Source organism: Pyxicephalus adspersus, chromosome 5, assembly GCF_032062135.1.
Source record: "Pyxicephalus adspersus chromosome 5, UCB_Pads_2.0, whole genome shotgun sequence".
Lineage (NCBI taxonomy): Eukaryota > Metazoa > Chordata > Amphibia > Anura > Pyxicephalidae > Pyxicephalus > Pyxicephalus adspersus.
The window spans coordinates 64,907,980-64,934,187 of NC_092862.1; the positions used below are offsets into that span (position 1 = coordinate 64,907,980).

At 36.9% G+C, this 26,208-nt stretch overlaps 1 protein-coding gene across 3 annotated transcripts; it reads left to right on the forward strand.

The window, feature by feature from the left end:
• Positions 1 to 300: 300 nt before the first annotated feature.
• LOC140331062 (uncharacterized) lies at positions 301 to 26,208 on the forward strand. 3 transcript variants are annotated; one of them, XM_072411772.1, is made up of 8 exons: positions 301 to 430; positions 720 to 778; positions 3,564 to 4,708; positions 5,886 to 5,982; positions 8,081 to 8,332; positions 15,825 to 15,985; positions 19,412 to 19,535; positions 23,161 to 26,208. In XM_072411772.1, exons 3-8 carry the CDS (start codon positions 3,589 to 3,591, stop codon positions 23,324 to 23,326), a joined length of 1,920 nt encoding a protein of 639 aa, XP_072267873.1. In that variant the 5' UTR covers positions 301 to 430; positions 720 to 778; positions 3,564 to 3,588; the 3' UTR covers positions 23,327 to 26,208. The 3 variants fall into 3 exon arrangements, with proteins under 3 accessions (XP_072267873.1, XP_072267871.1, XP_072267872.1); XM_072411770.1 differs by lacking the exon at positions 720 to 778 and having other exon boundaries at positions 318 to 430; XM_072411771.1 differs by lacking the exon at positions 720 to 778 and having other exon boundaries at positions 318 to 430; positions 15,825 to 15,958.

The window sequence follows — 26,208 nt, forward strand, 5'->3', positions numbered from 1 at the left end:
AGGTGGGGGAAGTAATAAACAATAGGAGGGGAGCATGAAATGTTTACGTTCACATATAGTTAGGAAGTTTAGCTGCTTCTCTCTTATCTGATTTTGTCCATTCAGCAAACAACTTGCCCAGCGCTTAATTACTATAAAAATGCCAAGACAGTATATGGGAATTCTGATCAAGCAACTGAATAGGAATTGTGAATGCGTGCTCACTATTTACTATACTGTGTGGCGAAATGATCTATTGTTAATAAAGTTTGTTGAAAAAAAAAAAATAGAAAAAAGGTAATGTAGGCGTGGCAATGGGGAGGCTCGGCAGTGAGAGCAACAGGCAGTGAGGAAGAGAGCTGAGCTGCCGGAAGCTTTCGCCTCATGTAACGCTATGTGGGGGCTGACAGCTGATGCCGGTCCATTGCAAGGTGATAACTTCTACATGGAAGTGAGTAGAGCTCTTGTGTGAGGCTTTGTTTGGGGTGTGCAGTTTATAAGGAGACATCTGTGGGATGTGAATACAAGGCAGCCAGTGAATGTGATTACCTGAAGAGTTATTGTATTACAGCAATGTGTACACAATATGATATACAAGCAGTATATAAAACAGCTGTAATATTGGCATTCATTACACTACTACTTGTTTATTGCTTTACTAGTTCTGTACTATTTTATGTCACTTATGCTGAGCATGGGATACAATAAATAAGTTTATTTATTCATATATCATTATACAGCTTGCACATTAAAGTGGACCTGTCATCAGATCTAGTTCTCTTCCATTGGATTCCCGCAGGTAAGATAATATAATAGTTCTCATTCTTCCTATTTCTAAATCAACTTTAAGCACAAAACTGGTTACTAGTGTTGTCCTCAACACAGTGATTTCACTCCTGCATACCCCGAGTGGTATAACTATCCCACCCCATCACTGACATATCACGGATAAACTAACCCATTACACAGATCCCTGGATACCCAAGTAATATAATTATCTCATCTGATCCCTGACATATCAGAGATAAATGAACCCATTACACAGATCCCTGGATACCCCGAGTAATATAATTATCTCATCTGATCCCTGACATATCAGGGATAAACTAACCCATTACACAGATCCCTGGATACCCCGAGTGGTAAAATTATCTCACCCCATCACTGTCATATCAGGGATAAACTAACCCATTACACAGATCCTGTTGTCATATTGTGTGGTCCTGTGCTCAGTTATTACAGCAATCCTGCCAATTTATGGGTCCATTTACTGTACTTTCAGCATGTTGCCTAGAAGTGGCAATCTTTTCTTTTTCTTTTCAGTCCTTCCCTGGTTGTTACATGTGTAGGGAGGTGAGGGATGGGGTGCAAGTTCTTGGCATAGATCAGAGGTGTCAAACTCTGGCCTGCAACGTCCTTTTTCTTTGGCCCCCAAAGGAATCCTAAATATGAATTGCACCTGGCCCGCCGCTGCATTGAAATAGCGCCGCTACTACAATTCCTATTATCACTTATGTCTATAGACCAGCGGCCTCTATGACTGTACGTGGGCCCGCATTTGACTGTTTTATAGATGCAAGTTATGCCGGGAATTGTAGTAGCAGCATCACTCGCTCCTATAGACCAGGGGCCTCTCTGACTATGTGTGGCCCTGAATTGGTCTGTTTTATAGACGCAGAGAATCGTAGTAGCGGTGCTTTTTCAGTGAAGAGGGAGTTCCAGCCACTCATACCATTAAGCCCCACATTGGACTGTTGTCTTGACGCAGGGAATTGTAGTAGCGGTGCTTTTTCAGTTTCAAGTTTGGCCCACGACTTTGTCTAAGTTTTTATTTTTTGCCCACTGTGTATTTGAGTTAAACACTCCTGGCATAGATAGTAACCAAACAAGTCCAAAAGAAGAGCAGGTTATCTCATGTAAGAAGGGAAGGGGACTGTAGGAGATCTATAGATCTGCCGTCATCATCAGGACACCAATGAAGGTAAATGAACGATGGGACCGCAACCCTTTGGTCAGTAGGGATCTGTGGAGGGGTTGGGGTGTCATAGTTTAGGGGAAGGAGGCTCATGGGATAACTGTGAAAAGCTGCATCTACAGCCAAATATATTTATTTTAGTGGTGGACAGAGTGAGAAATGTTTAGGGTTTTTTTGCCAGGTTCTTATGGCTGTTTGTGCTCCTAGGGATATTAGGGAAATAGAACCTGTCTTCCTTTGAAGCATTTGTTCCAGTGTCATTTGAACAGGAAGTGAAGGAAGATATAGTACAATAAATAATGGCTTGACATCCAACATTTCTTCATTCTTTCCAAATATATGCATGAGCTACCTGTCATTTCAGGTTAGTGGTCAACTTTCTCTTTGACAGTGTCTATGTTTCATCTCCTTCTCAGAATTTGAACTCCCCTTAGCCACTATGTGGTAACTGATTGTGTGCTACAATATAAGTGTGCATACCCATGCAAATGGAGCATCGCCAACACCACAATGAACGGCTTGTACATCAATGACGATAGAATTACACTTGAAAGGCTGCTGGGAGAAGGACAACAGCTCACATAGCACACACTGGAAAGTAAATAGAAGTTGTGTATAAAGCTCTAGTTAAGGGGGAAAAAAAGGAGGTGAAGGGGGGGATTAAAATCGAACGATTGTTCGTGCGATGGACAACGAGCACTGTACACATGCCAGATTCTTGTCCAATATCGGCCTTGAGACGAGAACCATTGCACGTGTGTACTAAAAGCCGAAAAGTCAGAGAAAGGCAGGTAACTAGCAATTTTCCCAATGTGGTCTGTAGTTGCAATCAATGTATTTATTTTAATAGAAGAATAATTGAAATCTATTTAATAATTAACAGAAGAATAACTTGTTTTAAGGTTCACTACAAATGCCACACAATTTTTCAAGGTATTCAAAGATAATGTGATTTTTGGTGCTTGGATTACATGAAGGTTTTTATAGGCTGGGTTTTTCTTGACAAAAGATACTTTTGTTTTTAAACAAAAACATGAAATGTGAAGTCTTTTTTTTCTTATAGTTTTTTTCTTTTATTGTTACCTTGTATTGAAGGAGAACCTTTGCCAAGGTGCTAAAAACATGGTAAATTTAAATACAGTCATTGTTTTCCAATATCATTGCAATTGATCAGCCAGTCTGAACAGTTGATTGTTACAGCTCTGCCACTCTTCAGACACAGGCAGGCAACACGTCTATGGGGTCTTTTTATAAAGCAGTGAATCTTACATTCACTTCAATATATCCTTGTGGAGAATCTTCCAGGTCCATGTGTTTCAATGACAGTAACTTATTCTCCACCAGGGAATGTTTCAGTGATTGTGGGATTTACCACTTTGTTGTTATTTCCTTTCCTGTCCTTATATAGCTTGGAAGGGTGGCTGGATCATAACATTGAAGGTACAGTATTTTGAATTATTTGGCAGATATATTTTATCTATTTTGTAATAGATTTTTACCTGGGTTTCCTCAAAATTATGTTATATGCGAGACTGAGCCACATATATATGTGTAGCTCTTCATTTTGTAAGACTAAGTATAAAAGATTTTTTTTTTCTCCTTTTCATAGGTTCACTGCAAGTCCTTTTTTTAGAATGGATGAAATAAAATTCAAATTTAAGACTATAACTCCTGCAACATTGCACATTAGTGCAGAGATTACAACATCTTGCTTTTATGCATCCAGCGCAGAAAACTTTGATGCAAGGTTAGCCAATTTGGTAGAGGTATTTCTTCTGGAGATTTACAGGTGTAAGTTATGCCAATTTACTAGCAGCTTGAAAAACAAAGTTTGCCATCACGTGTTGGATGTTCACCAGTTGGATCAAACGCATCTTGATCCAGAGAACACAGACCAAGAAGAAAATGATTCTATTGCGGAAGAAATGGCACAGGAAAACAAGGAAAATGAAGAAAACCTTGAAAAAATGCCATTCCTTTATAGGATGCTTAACACAATGAGCCCTGCATCATGTGATATAAGCCTTGGGGGGCAAAGTGCTAACACAAACATAGCCAGTGCAAGTGAAGCCAATTCATTATTTGAAGGAGAACAGTCAGACTTCCAGCTAGACGAGTCTGTCCCTAGTGACTCTGTTCCACCATCGAGCAGTGCAAATTCACCCAAAAGCAAAGATGAAGATGATGCACAGTGTGAGCACCTCCTATCTCTTGGGCTTTATCGGATTTCTAGTATACGACCTATTCCTACAACAATAGAGGCAAAGCTTCCAAAAAGCAGTACAGCCGGAGAATGTGTGAGGACAGAAAGTAGACCTGCGAAAGAAGCCAATCCACCATCCCAGACAAGTGGACAGAACAGTGAGGACAGAGCTAAGAAACCAAACTATGTATGTTCAACTTGCCAGCTTCAACTTGAAACAAAAGACACTTACAAAATACACATGCAGTGCCACAAACCCAGCAATGGCTTCAAGTGTGTGTATTGTGGCTGTCTCATGACCGAATGGAGCCAAATGGATAAACACATAAAAGACCACCATGTAGTAAGAAAAAGCTATCAGTGTCAGGTGTGTGAAAAAAGGTTTATGACACAGAGTGCATGGAAAAGCCACATTAAAGGGCATGACAAGAAGAGTGAGGTGTTCCTGTGCACCAAATGTCCTTTATCATTTGACAGTGAAAATGTCAGAAACCTTCATGTGACTTGCCATCACAACGATGTCTTCAAGTGTTGCCACTGTGGACTAGTAGGTATGTGTCATTGGTAATCTGATTTAGATGTTTTTTATTTTTAAATTACCTTTGATTTAACAATTTTAGTGCAATAAAAATCCATGCTTGCCAAGTAGATCAAAAATTTCAGTATTCCAGTATTTTTATACCTCATGCTTTAAAGCCACAGGTTAAATCAGGCCAATATGAAGATGCCAAAGTGCCCCCTTGAGCTAAGACAGATGAAGCTACCAAATCAGCATCCAATGTGGTTGGCACAATTTGCCTAATTACTGCAAACTCTAAAAACAGAATACATTTTCTGTCTTTCCTTTTTTTTTCTAAAGTGAGGAATTTAGCTTAATTAGATATAGAAATATGGATGCGATCCAACCCACTCAGACTAAAGTTCATTGTGATAATTTTGAGATGAATTAATGGTTTACAGCGACTACATTTTACTGCTTTCCCCTTGTTTATTACAGAAGTCAAGGTAATCAGCATTTATTTGCTATTTTTTTAATCACCTCCTAGTAATTAGTCTTTTGATGTTCCTTCTTGTTTATCTTTGTAAAATTGATTGCTGATGCTTCCCTTGTTTCAGTAATACAGCTTCAAGTTTATCTACTTCTTAAAGTAGTTTTTTAAATGATCAAAAACTGCAAATAAACTGATGGCCAATCACAGTGCAATGATCCATATAAAGTGGCCGGGAATAAATTTATTTTCTGGATGCCAGAAGATGCTGTGATGTTAGGCAAAGACTACACTAGTAGACCCCCTTTCCCCTTGCAGATGTAATAAATGTACACTGGCCCGGATTGCTATACCTAATACAGTAGCATTAAAGAGGGAGGAACAGGAGCCAAAGCCGATAAGTGTATTGCTTGTGAATATGTTGGCAAGCAAAATACTGATAGGAGGAGAGAACAGAGAAATAACATAATTAGTCTTCACTGTCCAGTCAGCGGGCTTGGAGCAGAGAAGGGGCAGCACTGTATTCCCTTACTGGAAGTATCGCAGTCTACCTGGCTGTGCTGTGTGGCATGGCTCCATAAATCTCAGCACTAGATATATAGAAATATCAATCTTTTGATAATGTAAAATGCCATTTATTTATTTTTTTTTCTTGGTATTTAGCTGTTTTCATGAAGTTTAGTGCCTGCATTTACTAACCATTTATTGTGTATTTTTAATTATTATTATTATTTTACAGATCCTGAATGGAATAAAGTCTATGAACATTTGGGTAATCATGATAACACGTTAAAGCCCTTCATTTGTAGTATATGCAAGCAAAGATTCTCCAAAGAGTTAGTATTTCATAAATATAGTTTGATTTACAGAATATTGGAATATTGAGTACTGTAAGGTCTGTTAACATTAACAAACCATCACTTGTTGTTTAAGCAGTACCGAATCCTCAGCAGTTGTTGCAGTGTGCACAGAAAACTTGCACATTATGACAGACTTACCTCCTAGTTCACTTTTCAGTGATGCTAGATTGGCTCTCCCCTTTTCTGTCACCGCTGCCATTTTCATTTCATCACATTCTTTGTCCAGTGCCTCCTTTTTAGACAGTGGTTAGCCATCAAAATATAAGATCACATCATTGTTAATTATACAGGTTTGCTTTATTTTCTTTGAAATACTGTATTATTTGTGTACGTGTTATCTACCCGTTTTCTACATGGTGGAGTGGCATTCTTCTATAAATATATGCTTTTTTGCATACTATTACCTGATCATCTAGCAGGCAGAATACTGTTGTCACTCATCATAACATTGTGTGTCAGCAGATTTAAACATAAGAAATTTGCTAGACAGTCCAAACAATATTTAGATCTATTCTTGGCCCTGTGGGGACATCAGCAAAAGGTTACCAAGGAATAAACGTAAAGAATATTTACACATTACCTTGCTTCAAAATAAAACTCATACTATACAAGGACCTCTTGTATTCCAAGTTTACTTCCTCTATATTACTTGCTATGTAATACCACAGACAGACATCCAATCATGTCATTCCACCTAGGACCGATCCCTAACTTTTTGTAAGGTATTAGAATTTAACCACCTTACATTCTTGAATGTTCTTGGTGAGTTCCCCATTCTGCTTACCTGGCACAGCAATTGCCTGCCCATCTGTGTCTGTTGGATTCTAATAAGTCTTTCCCCAGAATTTTTTTTTTAAGCTGGGTGGGAAGAAGCTTTTCAGTAACAGCAAAAAAAAAAAAAAATAAAAAAAAAAAACAGCCAGGTGGTTATTGAAAAGTGTTGGGTGGTGTGCCCAGCTAGAAGAGGGCTGGGGAGAACACTGCTTAAGACTCTAAAATGGTCTTATTGGAGATCTAATAACCCTTTTTGGTCTTAATACAAAATGATCCTTGTACTACTATACTAGGTGTTGTATTATCCTTTTTGACCAGAATTAGTAATGCTGGAAATGTCACATTATAGCATTAGACCTCCTTCACAGGAAACAAAGTGCAAACATCTTTGCCAGAAAACCATAATTTTGACCAAAAGAAAATATTTCTGTGAGTTACAAAAATTTTTATCCTAACTGTACTAGTGTATGGAGGGCTATGGGTCAGGTCAGACAGGCCCTAGCAATTGTTCACATGCAAGCCTCCTTCTTATTCTTGCCAATAAGTAAAGCATTGGTCTGTGTGTGTTGTAAATATCCAGGAGTAAAGGGAGACAGAGATATTACTGTGGCACCATGGTCTTTAAGACCTGCAGTAATTTCATCTGGCTGCCCAGATGAGCACTAATCTTGTGATGTAAACTAGCTGATTTTCTAAAGGTGCGTACACACTTCCAATTTTTATCGTTCCAATCGAACGACGAACGATCGATTGGGCAAAAAATCGTTCGTAAAAAAGTAACCAACGACGCCGACGAACGAGGAAAGTCGCTGGAAACGAACGACCGGACCGACGGATTGTATTGGACGACAATCGTTGAACATCGTTCGTGTGTACGGTCGTTCGTTGATCGTCCATGGTCAGAGCATGCGTGATGAACGAACGTCCGTTCACTTTCCTGTCGTGCACATAGTTCCTCTATCGCTCAAACGATCGTATCTATTGTGTGTACAATATCTACGAACGATCGTGTCGTTAACTCTATGTGCAGAATCGTTGCTATACGATCGTTCATATATATCGTGCATGAACGTTCGTCGTTCGTTTTCCAACGATAATAATTGGAAGTGTGTACGTAGCTTTAGTGTAGGGAGTTCCCTTTTGAAGATAGGGGTGGTTTTACTGCTTTAGACTAGATAAGGTTTTTTATGCCTAGAGTTATGATTTAGAGCGTTAGGTGGTGTTCTTTTTGTTATGTTAGTTGTATCTTTCATTGTGCACAATGCATGAAGGTTAATAAAATTCTATTTTCTTGTTGTAGAATGCAGTTAAAGGCCCACTCATTAAAGCACAGAAAACATAGATTTATTCTGTGTCCATTATGTGATCAAAGATTCAAGAGCACTCGTCAAATGAGTAAGCACAAAAAGAGGTTTCATCGCAAACAATATAATGGAGATTGTAACAACGGAAAAGTAAAAGCAGTAAACCACAACAGTACCATTGCACCAGAAAATTCTGCTAATTCACAAACTACCCCAAAACGAGAATTTGCTTGTGACATCTGCAAAAGGTAAGTGTTTCTTTTTTGGCTCATTTAGAAGTTGTCTTGCCTGTCCCACATGTTCACAAACCTTTTAAGGTTGTGGGAAGCAGCATTGCAACTCTTAACACTGGTAATTACATGACCTAACATTTCTTATGTGCTAGACTCTACATTGGTGTTAAAGTGAGTGAAGTGCCAATACTAATCAAGCAGTGGTAATCTCGGTTGTGGCTATTTTTTCATGAAGACTTTCCAAAATATTAATAATTTTAACTTTTATTACAGCAATACACTAACTGTCCTTCAAAGGGGCTCAATCCAATGTCCTTACTGTAGTCATATTTCATTAACACAGTCTAAGGACAATTTTTGAAGTGGAGTCAATAACCAAACCTAACAGGCCTGATTTTTTAAAGTTCACCAGGGCCTGGGAAGATAACACTTTCTTCAGTGAGCCTGGGAGATCTAGCAATCCTGGAATGGGTCTGGTCCAGGATAAAAAACATTTGCTAACCATTCCAGGTTTGCTGGAACTTGAAGAGCTTTAATAAATCAGGCCCAATGTTTTTGGGATGTGGGAAAAAAATCATGCAAACAGAAGCATATACAAACTCCATTTCCCCAGGAACAGCACATAGGACAAGCTTTTACAAAGCAAAACTTTGAAATGGCCTCTTGCATCATTTTTTTTTGTTAAAAGCCTATGTGATGCTTTTAAAAAGAAAACACATACCTACTTTCTAGCCCCCACAGGCATCTAATCTTGCTGTATTCCAATGAGGTACATTTATTTATTTCTTTTAAACAATTAAAAAATATACTGAAGATAAACTTGCAACATCCAGGAATTTATTCATGCCGAGGAGTAAATTCTGAGAATCCACTTTAAGTACTCATGGGTTCCAATATGTTTTCCTTCATTCTTTTATTTTGTCTTCAGTTTATCACCTATGGCACATTTGTATTCAAAGCAATTGTTTTTCTTTCTTTGTTTTTTCTTTTAACAAAGTGAAAGATACACAGTAAAAAAACATAAGTCACCTAGAGGTTAGCTTGGAATAATCTATTTTTTGATGACTAATATTATTTGGCAAGAAATATTGTATATTGCAGTGCTATACAAATCCTTGTTTTAATGGTGTGTAAGCATGTTTGTAAGAAACTGGAATTAATTTGTTGTACATAATAACCATTAATAAAAATGTGTGGGTTTCAATTTAACAGCTTTGTTGTGACTAACTTATCTTGCTTCCTCAAGCTGTTATCTCACTACAACATTCAGTTAAAAAACAGAGAGCCCCTGAAAGATCCCAATAACAAATTTTATTTCCTATGAAGTTCTCTTCACCACACCCCCACCGCTCATAAAGAAATCTATCAGGGCATTGTTTTACTTGCAACATTAGAGTAAATAATTTGAAGTTCATTTGCTGACACTGTAAAATGTTGCAGTAAAATGATGCTTATGCACTGCACTGATATAAAAACGTTTTTTAAACTGCCTAGTTCTTAATTTAAACTAGTTTTCTTTTCATAGCTTAGACATATACTACTTTGTACTAAAGAGGAAAACCAGTTTATAGAAGCCAAAAAAATAATGGGAACTAGTGGTGCATTACAAAAGAAGAACCATTCTGAACTACCCAAGCGCTGGCATATTCCAATTTTTAGGTATATGCAGGAACCTCCTAGCACTTTCTACTTGCTAGCAACTTTTTTTTATTGTTGTCACAATTTTACACTTGTGGGTCACCAGTCATGTAGATCTTTATACTTTATCATACATCTCTGGTTTCCATGAACATGTTTACTCTGTCGGACCAGAAGGGTCAAAATGCTAATTCAGTATGTTTTCACAATATGGATTGACTAGCCAAATACTAAAGCTGTAGTCTTCTTTGTGTACACCAAGATGTGATAATCTTGGTTCTTGCTTTTGTCTTCAGTCCCAGGAAATGTTATGTTTGGGTTACTCACGACCCCATACCTGGGGGACTGGATAAAATATGTAAATAATAACACTTTTTTTTGGAGTGAGAAATTCCTTGAGTAAATCTGCCTTGAGCAATGAGCAAATGTTTGCATCAACACATCAAGTAAATTATTTTAGCAAACCTTTCCTCTATGTCAGCACTGGCAAACACACACACACACTGTGTAGCCATGTGGACGCCTGAGCCCTGCGTGTGGGATTGCGATTTTATATATTCACAAGTAAAAAATTTTCAAATACAACATTGACAGTCAAAGCCAAAGAGGTCCCCCCCAATCCCCTCTACTACCAACATAATAAACATTTATTTGTCTCTGTTATTTTCTGTTCTCCTCCTTTATTCTTGTTCAGTAACACAACTGATTGGCTGTATGTGCTTCTTTTTCTTCTACTTCTGTGAGCTCTTTATACAAACATTTTAATTAAATACACTGGGGATTGTATTTTTTTGTTGAGTTAGATCTTACACTTGTTTTTTTACGAATTTTTGGCTGGTGAATCTAGAAATTACCCCAGTTTTTTTGCTATCACATCCAGTTTTTACGATACAGGGTACCCTTCCATTTTTTCATACAATTAAATAATTAACTTGAATGTACTGTCTATTTAAATTTATTTTGTTCATACAAAGGGTTTATTGTTACTCTGACATTTTTTTTACAGTAAAACATTTGAAATATAATCGAGTAAGCGGTTAAGGTAAAAATTTATGCTTATAGCCTTTCCTGGAGTGTTCAGTGTTAGGACAATCCTGCGGGATGCTCCAACAATAGTCAGCCATCATATGTACATCCCATCTACCCCGATACCATGCTTCCATGACCTTCAAATCTTGGTGGAATCGTTCACCTTGCTTATCACTGACTGCACCAAGGTTTTCTGGGGAGATAGAAAGATGGCTATGCAGAAAATGCAACCAAGCATTTTGTAGCTCTCCAAGAGTTTCTGGACAATTTCTGTGTAATTATTTGCTAGTGTGTTTCCAATAAAGTCCTTGACAATGGCTTTGAATGATAACCAAGCATTCTTTTTGATTCCTGACATTGTCCCGATGAAATGTTCATCTTTGATGAGCTGCCGAATCTGTGGACCATCAAACACACCGGCCTTTATTTTTCAAATGACAGGCTAGGAAATGCCAAAATGAGGTACTTGAAACAGTCTCCTTCAGTTGGCAAAGCTTTAACGAGAGGGGGGAATATAATATTCTTTCAACAAGTGGCTCATGTAGAATGTTTGGATCACCTGGTTTTAGGGCAGATCTTGGAAGCCCATTCCTTTACATCCAATAACTCTCATGAGCTCTGCTGTCCCACATGCACAGATAACAGGGATACTTGGTGTATCCGTGTTGCTGGCCAAGAAGGAAGCATACCATTTTAAGGTCAACACAGATGACCCAATTATGTTGGTGATATTGCAACAACTCAATGACTCTCTTTATGTCTGAATATTCTTCACAAAGAGAAACTAAATGGCCAATTGGGACTGACCCAAATTTATTGCCATTGTGAAGGAGGACACACTTTAAGCTCTGCTTTGGGTCATCGATGAATAGTTGCCATTCAGTTGAGTTATAGATTGGAATTTCCAATTCCTCCATTAAACCAGGTATGTTATGGCAATACACAAACCACTGTGCATTCTAAAGTACTGCAAAAATGCAATTTCTCTGGTTCGAAAGTACAATACCTTTGTTCCTTTTTTCAAGTAAGTTTTTCTCACGCAGTCTTGATGCTAAGAGTTCTGAGCCTTCTTTGATAGTCCCAAATCACGTGCTAAATCACTCAGTCCTCTTCAATTTCAAACTCTTTATCATTGTTGTCATCTAGTTCATCATCATAATCATGTTCTTTAAGAGAGGGTAATGTAACGAAAACTGGCACTGGGATTTCATCTGAATGAGCCACTGGGCGTATAACCGATGGTAGACTAGGATACTCTATGTTACATTTATTTTTCTTGTTATATTCTGAAGTTTTCACTATACAAAAATAACAGTCACTGAAATGATCTCCTGGCTCTCGCCAAACCATGGGTATACCAAATGGCATCTTATCACGTGTTCCCTTTGTCCACATCCGTAAACCCTGGACACACTGCACACCTTATGAGGGGCCTAAGACTTATCTTGATCACCAAGTTTAACTTTGAAATATGCCAAATAGGCTTGCTCTACAAATGTGCTGATGTTCGCCCTTAGTCCTGTACCCTGTGAATGGTGAAACTGCCACAGATTTAACAAAATGAATCAGGGTTGTTTTAGCACTTACGACTAGAAACAGCAGAGCAAGACATGATCTGAAAGAAAAGTAATACGTGTGTAAGTAGAAAAATAAATTTTGCTCATTCACTACGTAGAGCAGCGCACAACCTCTGACCACACTGTCTTGCGTGTAAATGAATAGCCTACACAAATCCACAGTACAGCAATCGCATTAATATAAGCAGTAGAGAAAAAACCTGACGTCATAGAAGAAAACTAACTGTACTTTCAGAAGAAAGCAGAAGTAAAAAAAAAAAAAAAAAAAATTGTTCCCCAGTGATATATACCGTACTTAATAACTTATTTATAAATATGTCTGAATTTCAGCTTTAATTTAAAAAGCCAACATTTGTTAAGACAATGTCCTAAAACATTACCATACATTGATTTGATTTTTTTATTGAAAGTTGATCTGCATTGGCATACATGTTAATATTAATAGTTCTGTATCTTTTAATTGGGTATAATTAAATAGGAGAATGTACTTCCCTTGTCATTTCCATTGCTGTTACTAATTAACTTTCAGTAAAAATATTTCTGCAGGGAAAATTAAATGTATACCCATCTCTGCTACTAAATTAGGCTGCAGCTTTAATTCCTGCCTGAGAAAATTGTTATCATGCGCTTTGTCAGATTACATGGTTGACCACCCCTAATGAGATCATGTTTGGCTCATTCTCCAACCATTCCTCTTGTGTAGCCACGAGTACAGCTTTTATAGAAAAAGGAAGGTGCCAGCAGGGGGAAATGCAAGTATTCTTCTATTCTGCTTGTAAACTGAGCACAGCTCAGACATCCTCTGCATGAGAACTACCTAGTATACAATTACAAATATACTAATTTGCCAAATGTGCTGTAAAAGAAAAAATCATTTTTGTGATCAAGTGTACTTGATATAGTATACTTACATTTACTAATATGTGTTCGGGAATCTGTTTCTGTTTTGAAAGGACCTTAATACATCATTTTTTTGCCTACAGAGATGCTTAGTTTGTATATGAATATTGCTCTCCAAACTGAAATATACTTGTATAATTAGAATAATATTAAAAAGCTTAAAAAAGAAAATTACAAAAAAAAAATCTAAAAAATTTAATAGTCTGTAATAGTCTGTGTCACTCACTGCACAATACCTAAAATTGCACATAAAGTCTGTAAAAGCTGTATCGAAGTTTTTTTATTACTATAGTTTTCTTGCATTGTATTACCTACAGTGACTGGCATGAGCTTTATCAGGTTACACAGTGATTGTGTGGAATAATTTTGTTGTTTTTATTTTTTGAAATACTGTACTTTATACAAAGTATTTTAATAGTCCTCAGAGATTCTTGGAATTAGATATCATATACCCAAGGTGACTCCAGACCATTTCAAGTCTTGTTAGCCTCATATCAGAGTTGTTTCTACAACCGTGCATTAGAGAAAAAAACATAATGTGTAATCTTGCTGCTCAGTGGGTATTTATCGCTAAACAAAACATATTCAGCAAACCCACGTCTGTTTTTCTCTGTATAATTTGTTTTTCTTCTTCACATACTTGATGTATTTCACTTCATTGTAGGTTTTTTGCTGCAGTTTTCTGTTGGTCTATGGGTTTCATTTAATATTTTCTTCAAATAAAAGACTGTAAATTGAAAAAAGGAAACATCTGGCATTTTAGCAATAAACTGTGAGCCTCACTGATGAGCCATTAAATTGTGAATATAGCTATTCTGCAGACATTTTGTGAGGGTAAATGAATACAGATGTAATTACATTCTGCTGAATTACCTTCTGCTGAAAAGTTCATAGATGTGCAAACATCTGTCACACCTCTTAGTAAAAAGTAACCGGGGGGGGGGGGGTAAGTATGGATATGCAATTGCCATGTGCACAAGGGCAGTGGATTTTGGGTCCAACTTCCAGCCTTTGGAGCATGAAGATGGAAGTATTTGTTTTATTTTAATGAATAAGACAAAAAGTAACCAGCCTTTTGATACCCTTAGTTTTCCTTTTGTTCTTTTATTCATGTATGCTTCACTCAATTCTCTGTTCACTTCCTAAAGTAAAAGGTTTAAATGTCAAATAGAAACACACATGTATAAACATATTTTGCACAGAAAAACGAATATGGAAATGGTATAACTGGTTAAGTACCTTAGTTTCTAGGATACAAGTCATTTATTTACAGTCACACAGAAACTATTTACTGCTAAGATTTGTCCAGGATGCAGACGTCAGAAAAAAAGTGATCAGCCATCCATCACTCACATCTCAAGGATCCATTACTCCTCTTTTGCTGCTTTCCATGGTTGGAAAGCTGCTTCCATTGGCTCAGTCCATCAATAATATCCAGATAAAACAGTTACTAGCTGTTACAGGTCCAGTGCTCTTTGCATACTTGAAGTGAAGAAAACAGAGTTATTAATATTATCCTACATTTATATATAGTGCCAACATATTAAGCAGCTCTTTACAATGTCTATAGGCTTGACACCTCTTGACCCTCCCTACAATGGCTGACCCTCATAGAGGCTTATAGTGTAATCTTTCTTTCATAGTCATATGTCTTTAAGGCAAGGTTGTTGCTTTGTCATGCTTGAGGCCATTGTTTGGGTCATTTCTGCCCTGTATTGTGTTTTAACTCTAGAAGCCAACAAGGCACCATAGGTTTACTGCTACTGTCTTCTATAGTGCTGTTCACAATCCTGATGTATGTCATGAGGTCCCCATGAGACCCGTGAAGGTGTTGATTTTTGTATGTCTATTTTGCAGAAGACTTGGTACATACGCCACTTAACAGTGCTTGTACCCTGGCAATTGGTTATTAAGGCATTAAGCATTGCATTTTTGGGAGGCAGGCATGCGTTCTATACTCAGAAATTTCCAAACAGAAATTTCAGACATTTTACAGGGTTTCTAGAGGCTGTGCAGGAGGCAAATGTAAAGGTAGAATCCTAACACGTATTTAGCTGGTAATGAAGATTGCTACTCAATGACAGGGAGAGCCAGGGAAACACATTACAATTGAATAATTTTTAGTGCAGGTAAACAGCTCCATAGCTTATTGTGTTGGATGAATTTATTTATTGTAAATTAAATTATAATGAAGTTAGCAACTGGAAAAAACATCTTAAGTTACCTTTTGTCTAAATCTATGTCCTTCTATAATGTGTTCTTGTCCCCACCCTTAAATGATGCAATAGTGCATGATTTAATTTGGTTCAGTTAAATGAGCTTATTGTGTTTAGGTTGTGACAAAGTTTTTCTTCTCTCTGCAGGAAGTGTTCATCTAAATTGGCTCTGCAGCGACACATGGGAGTGCATGCTGGAGAAAAACCATTTCACTGCCAGCACTGTGAATATAAAACCAGGCTGAAGGCTTCTCTGACGCAGCACATGAGAATTCACACGGGTGAGACTAGCAAGATAGTATACTTATGTAAGAAATTGTACATTTTTTAAAAACTATGTACAGCATGATGCAAATAAATCAAAGCTTACACTATTAAAATGTTATCTAATGATGTACATGATAAACAACCATGTAACTGGATGCTTTCTGCCTGTGGGGTTAGACTAATGTGCTAGTGCCTGAACTGACTGTCCTGTTTATATAAAAATAAGTAAATAAGTATTGAGACAAACTGTAATCCCACCTACATGACTAAAGGTATAACATATAGCATACAACAATAAAGAAAAACACAGTGTCTTATGGGAATTAACAAATGGCCTGAGAAAAGAAAGAGAGAGCACAGTATGGGTAGGGGGTATGGGAAGGGTTAGGGAGTAGGGATGCGTAGCTGGGAGTTTTCATGACCAGATTTCACCACTAAGGTAAGAAATTATGGGGAGAATCCTTCGTTGTCAGAGGCAGCCTGTAGTGACATTAGTGAGCTGTATTCCGTTGTGGTGCAGAACTGGATCCAATAATACCACATCTGCATGAATTGCAGTATAGCTCTATCCACAGACACCATCAAAGGGGGGGAAAAGGATAAGATATAAAGTTTTATGCAGCTTAAGTAGAAAAGCCTATCCCCTGGTAGCTGCTGAAAAGAATCATTGCTCTCTCTCTCTAAAGAACCAGTAGATTCTATGCAGTGATCCAACATGCTTGCTTAAACAAACTAATGGCTTTGCAATCAGCAAAGCTCATGCTCCCTACTTGATTGGAGAGCTCTATTTCCAACACGCAGTGGGCATGTCAGACCTCTGCAAAGAGGACATGGTTTGCATACAGTACATTTTTCTACAGCATTTACCAGTGGATAATCTTCTCCATAGAGGCTGTGGCTGACTGAGACTTTTACATTTTTTTGTTTTGATACAATTTGCGTAATGCTAATTTTACTGGAAGTTTGGTTGAGCTTAAACCTGGCATTTCATAACTTTTATTTATGTACCCTTACCACGTGTCACTTCATGGCACCATTGTGACTGGTTTAAGAGAAGAACAGCGCATTTACAGAGTGGAAAAACCTTTTTTTTTTAGATAAATTTGGCAAGGATGAAATGATGTAATGAATCTTCTGTAAGCAAGAAAAGATTTCCTCTGTCCCCATACCCTTAGTGACTAGACAATACCCTAATTCTTAAATCAAGTACTCATAGCTGCGCAAGCATGTATGTGATGAGACTATTTATCCCAGATATAAACCTTTTGTAAAAATCCAATCTGATTCTCCATCATTCATACACATTATGGAACGTGTGTACTTTCAAGCAATGTTTACTAACATACCCAATCTAATCGAACCAATTGAACCCCCCAAAAACCTTTCACAATTGGTCAACTGCTACATTTTCTTCACTAAAGTCTAGATTCACTTCTAATGTATTCATTTTATCTATAATTTATGCCCCTTAACAATTGCATTACCTGTGTTATTGCTCCTAAAAAGAGAGCAGAACCCTGGACAAAGACCAATCAGCGCAATGCTAAAAAATTCTGAAGTGTAAGCATTTAAATTTTCTTCACCAGCTCCCCAGCCTGTAGGTTCTAGCTGTTACAGAGCTTTAGGTCTGTCATCATTTTGTATATATGTCATGCTTTGTTTAACAGGAAACTGTTCCTGTCACTGCAATTTGTGATGACTTCTTGATTTGGGTAACATACACTGCTCAACAGCCCAATGTCACAATCAGAATGTAAATATCCTTACTTCTATCAACAAGCTCTTAGTGCTGAGTGAATCATTCAGTTAGGACCTGTTTAGTTGACAATTCTGAAATTTCTCTTGTGTTCCTTTTAAAATGAGGGAAAATATGGGACAAGGACCACAAAGGACAAGCAAAACCATAGAAGGGATTTTTAAGTGTTACCCAAAAAATGGTTTTGGTTATAATTCAGATGCAGGATTAAAAAGCACTTTAGTAAATAATAAATAGGAGTCCATTGATAGTGTACATGATGTTGTGAATAGCAGTGATGGCATTAGGAATTAGGTGACAGTTTTCTTGTTGCTTCTGACACTGTAGTCAATATAGCAGGAAGAAATTCCTATGGATATGTGTGACTCACAACATCATGGCTAGGAAGCTAGCTTCTCTCATGGCAGGTTTCCTTTAACTATGTTGTAAGTATTGGCAGGGAATGTGGTGTATGCATTGTGGTAAAATCATGGCTTGGACTTATTTTAGCCCTTAATAACAGGTTTCCTCTGCTTCTGTCTGCTGACTAATATGCACAGGTAAAAAACATCCCAAAGCACTGCTTTTGGACAGTTCCTTATAACAGCCATGAGTAGACAGTATTGGGTTTCCGATTTGTATATTGAGCTTTTCCTTTTTCCATGGAACAGTTATTTTTCTTGCTGTAAGAACACTCTATTTAATAACAGCATTGCAATTTATAAAGCCCAATTAAAAGCTAATCGAGCTCTAATATTTTCTATTTTTTCATTTTATTTTTGTCAGGATAATTAGAAGAATTCATTTGACATTCCCTGATTGAGAATCTTCCAGATCCATGTGTTTCATGGGCAGTAATTCATTTTTCACCAGTGAATGTTTCCATGAATGTCAGATTCACTGCTAAAACAAGACCCCCAAAATGAGGATTACTAAATAATTAAAAATTATCTTGAACTCACAATAAGTGAGAGGTGTACAGCATTTTAGTAAAATTGTGCTTTAATGCAAAGCTCCCACGTCATATTTGTGATGTTTGTGAAAATGTGTTGGTTGTCACATACAAGGTATATGGGACCTCAGCTGCAGCTCCCTATATTGCTAAAGAATACTGTATATAGCTTGCTGAAAACATTTACCTCACCCTGCTTTAGTACTTCACTTCAAGCCTCTCAATCCTGATACAAGCAAAGTTCTGGCTTTTGTGAGGAACTATACAAATATCAAAATGCCATGGTGAGTGGATGCCAGTCTGAAGGAGTGGGCATTCCAAAGCAGACTGAATTTGCAAGATGATGCTGGACATCCTAAAGCCAGGAATAAGGGAGGTTTATATACCTTACTGCAGCATCTAATACACACTGTAAGAAGCATACAGTGTGCAGTGAAATCAGAGTAAGCCATTTTAATATAGGAGCTTGTTTAATTGTGACTGAAGGCATTCAGCTTCAACATGTTAACTTTTTATAATCCTAACTCACTGTTCACTGCTTAGTTCTTGTGCTGTGGAATTTTATTTTCTGCAGAGCAATTATTTCTGTGGGATTCTCTCCAAACGTTGGCAGCTGTAAGCTATGCACCATGACGTATTCGTTTCCTACCACTCTTTAATACGAGCATATTTTCAGATGGCTACAAGAAAGCAGACTTACTGTAATTGGCTTTGTGGCTGATGAGCTAGTATTGAGAAATGAGCTTGTCCTATGCCTAATTGTAATTTTTTTTCTTGTAGGTGAGAAGCCTTTTAAATGCGACTTATGTGAATATGCTTCAATTGATTGCAGCTCTCTACGCAGACACATCAGGACTCACACACATGAGAAGCCTTACAAGTGCCCAAACTGTTCTTATAGCTGGTGCGTTTATTTATCTTCGTCTATCTTTTCTCCCCAATCAATGAAAAATCCAATAGCATCAAAGCTGTTGTAATAAGTGAAAGAAATCTGTGAATTGCTAATGCCATCCTAGAATTATTGTCCTTGTGATCAAATTTAAAGGTTCCCCTAAAATACCTAACCACACTTTTGCTTCTGCAAGCTTTTCACAGTGTTTCTAGATGAGAGTTAAACATCTTTTCACATGATTCTGTTCTGTTCCATCTTCCACTCATGTTACAATGTGACAGCAACCACCAAGATTTACTGAGCAGGGACTTCAGGAGCATATCACTCCCATGATACAGTAAACAAATTTATGTAAATGTAAAACACTTTATGTAGCAAAATTATTTAAAAACATTCAATGGATTGCTGAGAGGTAATACAGTGTTAAAACAGTTTGTTTCTACAGTCAGTATTTATAAAGCTTTCCTTTATTTTGTGGTTTCATTTTTGGTGACAGTGATTAACTTTGTACAGAGAAAAGGAGGAACATTGACGTTATGTGGAAAGCAGGGAGGAATACAGAGGCAGACCAATAGTGTGTGAGCAGATTGTTCCAAAGATGCCAACATTTGAAAGTAATTAAGGGGGACACCTTGAAGATGTTAAAGAAAAAAAATGAGCCATGCCCACCAACCTCATGTAGGCATGGGCAATACCAATGTGGATTCACAGCCTGTAGTTTCTAATGTAGCACTTTTAACTGTGTTAAATGTAGCACTTTTTTTGCTGTGTTTTAGACCAAATAGTGCCTGGGAGTTCTTTGTATAAAAGTATGAGTAAAATAAATGCCAACAATGGTCTCCATATGAATGAAAAAGCCCCATTATTGTGTCAGTGGCATAAAATAAGCCCAATCAGTTAGGTCTAGGAAGTATAATAAGCCTCATGGTTGGTGTCACTGGGAGTTAAATATGCCTGGACATGTCAGTGTAGTCACACAGAGATGGGCTCCACTGTGTGCTGTTCATCTTCTCATTTTTAATTGACAGGGTGGGGGGAAGACCTGTAAGTGAAAACTAAACTGCAGCAGAGAAAGGTCAGGTCCCCTCTTTTGCTAGACAGAGCTGTGGTGTTGATTTGTGTTCTGTAAATCTCAGGACTGAATGAATAAAATTTAAATATAAAGATAATAAGTATGTGTATTTATCTGTTTACCAAAAGTTGAACTTTAAAATAATTATTTAGCTGAACAAAATAGGTTTCATCATTGGTGTCATTGTAAGTAAAATAAACCCTATCATGTGTGTCAATAGTGGTTACTAGTTTGAGTCAGTGTTAGTAAAATAACCCCTTTCAATAGCATTGGGAGTAAAATTTTCATACATTCCTGTACTAATGCCTCCTCTCTCTGTTGGGTTGGAGCTATACTGACCAGTCCAGTACTCTGCGTACTCTACTCAGTACTGCCTTGTCTTGGATCCTGTGCTAAACATTCAGATTTTTTTGGCCTGTCTTGTGGGTTCTGGGGCACTTGGCAGATATGGTGTTTCTCTGGTTACATGGTGCTTGAACCTGTACATGTTGTTCATCATTTTATGTAGGACCCAAGTGTTCAAAGTACATACATAAGGCATCCTTGTTAAGTGCCTAGCACTGCACTCAACCACCCTTGAGATAGAAAAGCACCATTCTCAAACCTTGGTGAAATGTTAGTGAGACAAACTTTCAAGATTATGCATAAATTAATGTGGGAGACACCGTTACTGAATTCTTAAGGACCATGCTTTAGAACTGCCATTCTTGTTTTTGGATTGTTACTTGGTGAGTTTTTGACCCAGAACAAGCATGAAATATCCAGTGCCATGACATCTGCTGTTTATGTGTTTGTTTAGGGTCAGTGATTTTATTATTTAGTATTGCAAAGAGCCCTTAGGTAAATAATGATGCAATAGAGTCCTTAAGCCTATAACTTTGTGAAAAAAGGTGGTACAACTGGTAGAAAGTGTTACTGTTTAGCAAACATTAGATGTTCATTCAAATCGTGCCTACAGATAAGTGATATACTTAAACAGATGACACATAAAAATGTACATAGTATATTCCTTCTTATGATCTAAGTTAACAAAAATGTGGATTTATCATGTGAAAAAAATGTGCCCATATATTACCTCCATTACAAATCCATGAAATTAGAATCAGGTGTTCCAAATGCGATACCAATATTCTCCCCCCTGGGGAGTATGCACATAGAGCCTGTCTTATTTAAACCTCAGATATTGATGGTCTGGTGTCCTTGTTGCTATTGATGTGAGTAATATCATCATTCCAAAATCAAACAAGTTCTCTGAACCCTTCAGAAAGGAGACTGTAGATGCCTATGATCCTTGCAAGGCATTTAAAAGATCTCAGTATTTTTAAACTCAATCATTTCACTGTAATTTAACCTCCTGAGTGGTTCATTTCTGTCTGGATTTATATGTCTAAAAGGGGTACATTGTCTTTTTATGAAAATTTATTTTAAATTTTAGACCTGTAATTCTTAGGCATAACTCACCTAAATAGGTCCAATATTTGATAAATGTATGAATAAACTTTAAATAAATCAAAAATACTGAAACCTGTAATATAACTTTGCAGTAGCATATATAATATATATTTATTTATATTGTAATGATTACTTTGTATTGGATTCAATACAGTTATTTTGTATTGAATCCAATACAAAATAACTTGAAATTCCAGCCACGCTCCCTCGCATGCACCAACATCACCAGGAATTCCTGGGGAACGTCAGCGCACTCGCCAGGGGACAGATCGGACGAAGAGGACGCGGCCAGAGGATGGGATCGGACAGCAGGACACTGGAGGACTCCGGTGGGACCAGGTAAGTCTTTATTTTTTTAGCTACCCCCACTGTGGCTCGGGACTACCGCTATCAGACGGTTAAATCTATAGGTGCATATAATTCCAAAGACTGGCTGGCTCAAGAAATTTACTGATGGTAAAAAAACTGCAAGCATCTGGGAGGTGTGCCATGAAAAAGCCTTACTTGTCCAAAAAGTACATTACAGCAAGGATCCCCTACCAACTGTGAATAGAAATGTTATAGTTTTGGGTTCCTTTGTGGTTTTAATTGTGGTCAGCTTGCAGTCCTCTAATCAACTATGTAGTCAGCATTGTATCAAAGTGTGCTTGATGAGAATATTAGGTAATCTATTCAAAAGTATAGGTTAAAGCACAAATTGATCTTTCAACACAGTAATAATCAATAATAATCTCCAGTATATCATTACATCTATTGATATTGTTGCTTAGTAAATTATTTAAAATATCCAATTATCCATGTATTTTATTCATGTATATGACCTTTAATCTGTAGGCGCTGTTTGAATGAAGATGTGATCTTAGGTTGTTTAAATATGTTGCAAAAGTCAATAAATTATTGGGATTTTTGTACTTTTTATACGTATAAGATATGTTTAGATCAGACATATTCTATTTAAACATAGATATCCCGTGTTTCTCAGGAATTGAACAGCACACAATTGTAAAAAAAATAAAGTATTAAAAAAGTATCCTCATCCAAGTAGCATAGTAAGTAAGATCTGGTTCCTATTTTTAATGTCTACAAATTGACAATAGTTTCCTTCTTTTGCAGTATTCAGAAGAAAAGTCTTGACCTACACATACGACGCCATCACACCAGAGAGGTCTTCAAGTGTAGCTTTTGCCAGTATTCTTCTCCGGACAAGCAGTTACTTCATAAGCATACAAAGAAACATCATGTCAATGAAAATTCACAGCTTCCCGCCTCAACTTCCTAGCAGACAACATGTGGCCACCAAATAATCATTACTTGAACTTACTTGAATTACATCTCATAGTTACCAGGGTCAAACATATGTCCCCTGGATAGAGCAGCACTATATAACAAGGTTTACTTGTCATTCATGTAGGATAAATTTATGAATATTGGCTGCTTGTGCTCCCTTTGAGCTTGGGTTCTGCAGTTTACCGAAGATTTGACTGTTAATTTAGAAATGAAGAAAATATATCTTTTTAAATTATACATCATGGTGGGTCACATTTGGAGTATGAAGTTTTATTGGCATTGCAATAATTTTAACATTTAATTGTAGAAAGTAATTTAACAGTTTTTTTACATGTCTCAAATTACATACAGCACATACAAATCTTTCTATTTTAGACATATTAGGTTTAATGCTAAAATAACATATGTGCTTTTAGTTATTTTGCTAATACATTAAGAATTTGCAACCAACTAGTATCTCAGGTAGCCAGAAAAGGTTTGATTGTGGAATTTTCTCTTTGTACTTTTCAAAAACTTCAGCGATCACCGTAATAGTCCTTCATTTTATTGTATTCTTTATCACAAATTGCACAGGCTGGTCCTTTAATGTACCTTTTTTAAAGCATTGTTCGCCTCTTTCAATCCTGGTCCGAACATTAAGTATAATGGACATTTGCCATTCTGCTGTGTTATTGACTTGTATGACATAAGGATTACAGTTTAATAATTTATATGCCCATCATTCATTCCAATGTAAATTGTACCCCAGCAACAAAAACTGAGCAAGCCAACATTATTTCGACTATCAAGTTTGTTGGTCATGTTGGTCAATTTTTTTATTTTTATTTTTTGATGAGAGGCTTCCTTTAACAACATAAACCTAAGTTTTATTAGACAAATGAATATATAGTGTATTTGAATACTTGTTTTTTTTTTTTGGTGAAAAACTATAATGGTATTTTTATAGCCAGTAAGAATTGTATGAGAGTATTTGATAAATACTTTTGCAGCCAGAAGGTTGGTAAGCACAGGGATCACCATTCTGACTTGCTACTATGCTGTAAATTGTCTGAATTGCTTGTGTTCTAAAGAGACATTAATAGCAGGACATATCAACAAAATGCTATTTTCAAGATATTTTTGGTTTGTAAGAGCAGACAAGTGTGCAGATAGTGATAGCAACTCCTAAACATCACAAAGATGCTCATGATCATCTTGAGTAAAAATCTTGCAATAGTACATCATCTAATTTCTTCTGTAGTTTTCTATGGAGGGGACACAGTGAGATACATCTAATTTTTTCTCCTTTCTCGCCTTACAAGAACATAGAACAATGCTATTGGTGTGTTCAGCACTTGTTTATTCATACTGTAGCTGAAAACTGTGTAATGGGCTCCTTGCCCCCTTTCTTTTCTTTCTACAGTCAATGACAACAACAACCATTCCTAAATTTTGCTCCATTCCCCACTAACAATATTAGGTTGTGGAGGTGCCTCCTATCCTGTCAATGATCAGCTCTCACTTTGCTCTCTGCCTCTATGTTTACACCTTAGTTCACTCATACATTTTCCTTTTTCCCTAGTCAGCACTTACACTTTCTGCTACTTTTATGCAAACAGTTTCCACTCTGCCTTCTTTAATCTACTTTCCCCCAACTAAAGCCATGTTCTGATACAATTTTTTCATCTTTTTTATTCTTTGTAGCATTTTACGGCTGCGGCTGTTTACATGGCATTTTTCATAACTGTTTTTCTAATGGTGACAACATATCACCAGACTGCTGTAAAGTGATTCTAAATGGTTAATTCCCAGAAGGGTGACAATACAAGAGCACTGTTAGGAGACTGGGAAAGAGCTTTTCTCACCATCAGATTTGAGGTCTGAACAAGGACCTTCATGTCAGGATCCCCAAGTTTTATTTTTTAAAAGCTGCCCATTCAAAAAAAAAATTACATGGTAAAACTTATGAGATTTTACTGGAAGGGTTTATATCTATCTTAAGCTCATTACAAAAGTCAGGTAAGCGAAATGGGTTGATTTTTTGCATATGGAGTTAACAACAAAAAGCAAAGTGGGAACGCTGCTTTAAGACACAGTAAGACTTCTATAGAGCACTAAATTACTGCAAAGTATTTTTGTAATTCTTTCCAGATGACTCAGGTCCTTAAGGTGCAGTTTACTTAGAAAAGCAAAATTTTTTTCTCTGCAAGACACTTCATTGTAAATTCAGAATGATACACATAAACTGGTAGAAAAATACATATACTTAATGTTTGCTGTTTTTTAATTCCCTAATGTGTACGAATATGGTAAAAGGTTTGTGTACTGATGCATATATCTCTTGGAAGCAGGGCCATTTTCATTTGTAGCTTGTGCTCTGGTATGACATTGGTGTAAGGTTGTTTTCCTATTGCACAAATCTAGGCTGATTGCAAATTAGGCCCAAATATCCAACATTCATTTTTAAAAGAACCAACTATTAGCTGTGTTTGAGCTAACTGAAGACAGTTCTTTTACTACAAAGCAGGCAGCTAACTTCTACTAAGTACAAATCAATATTGGCTTGTGGATAATAGAAGGTGGGACCACCATGACACCGCCAGTCAGTAAAAATGTATATAACCATAATTAAGACAATAGACTTTAACCACCTGAGCGTTACACTGAGGTCTAGATTTCTGTACCAAAAGTGATCCACTGTTTTTCATGAAATTTTTTTTTAAATTGTAGACCTGTAACTTACAGAAATATGTCCGAACAGGGGTTCTAGTAGATAATATGAATATAAAAAATGTTTGAAACACACAATCATGTAAAAAAAAAAATTACTTTTAATAAAATTAAAGGAAAAACACAAAAATCAGCTTAAACATGACTATGTAAACAAATCAAAAA

Excerpts from the sequence above, each read along its gene's own strand:
- LOC140331062 (XM_072411770.1), top strand. The coding sequence starts at position 393 with ATGCCGGTCCATTGCAAGGTGATAACTTCTACATGGAA. Across the intron at positions 431-3,563 it reads GTGATAACTTCTACATGGAA|GTTCACTGCAAGTCCTTTTT; the intron begins GTGAGTAGAGCT and ends TCCTTTTCATAG. Across the intron at positions 8,333-15,824 it reads GCTTGTGACATCTGCAAAAG|GAAGTGTTCATCTAAATTGG; the intron begins GTAAGTGTTTCT and ends TTCTCTCTGCAG.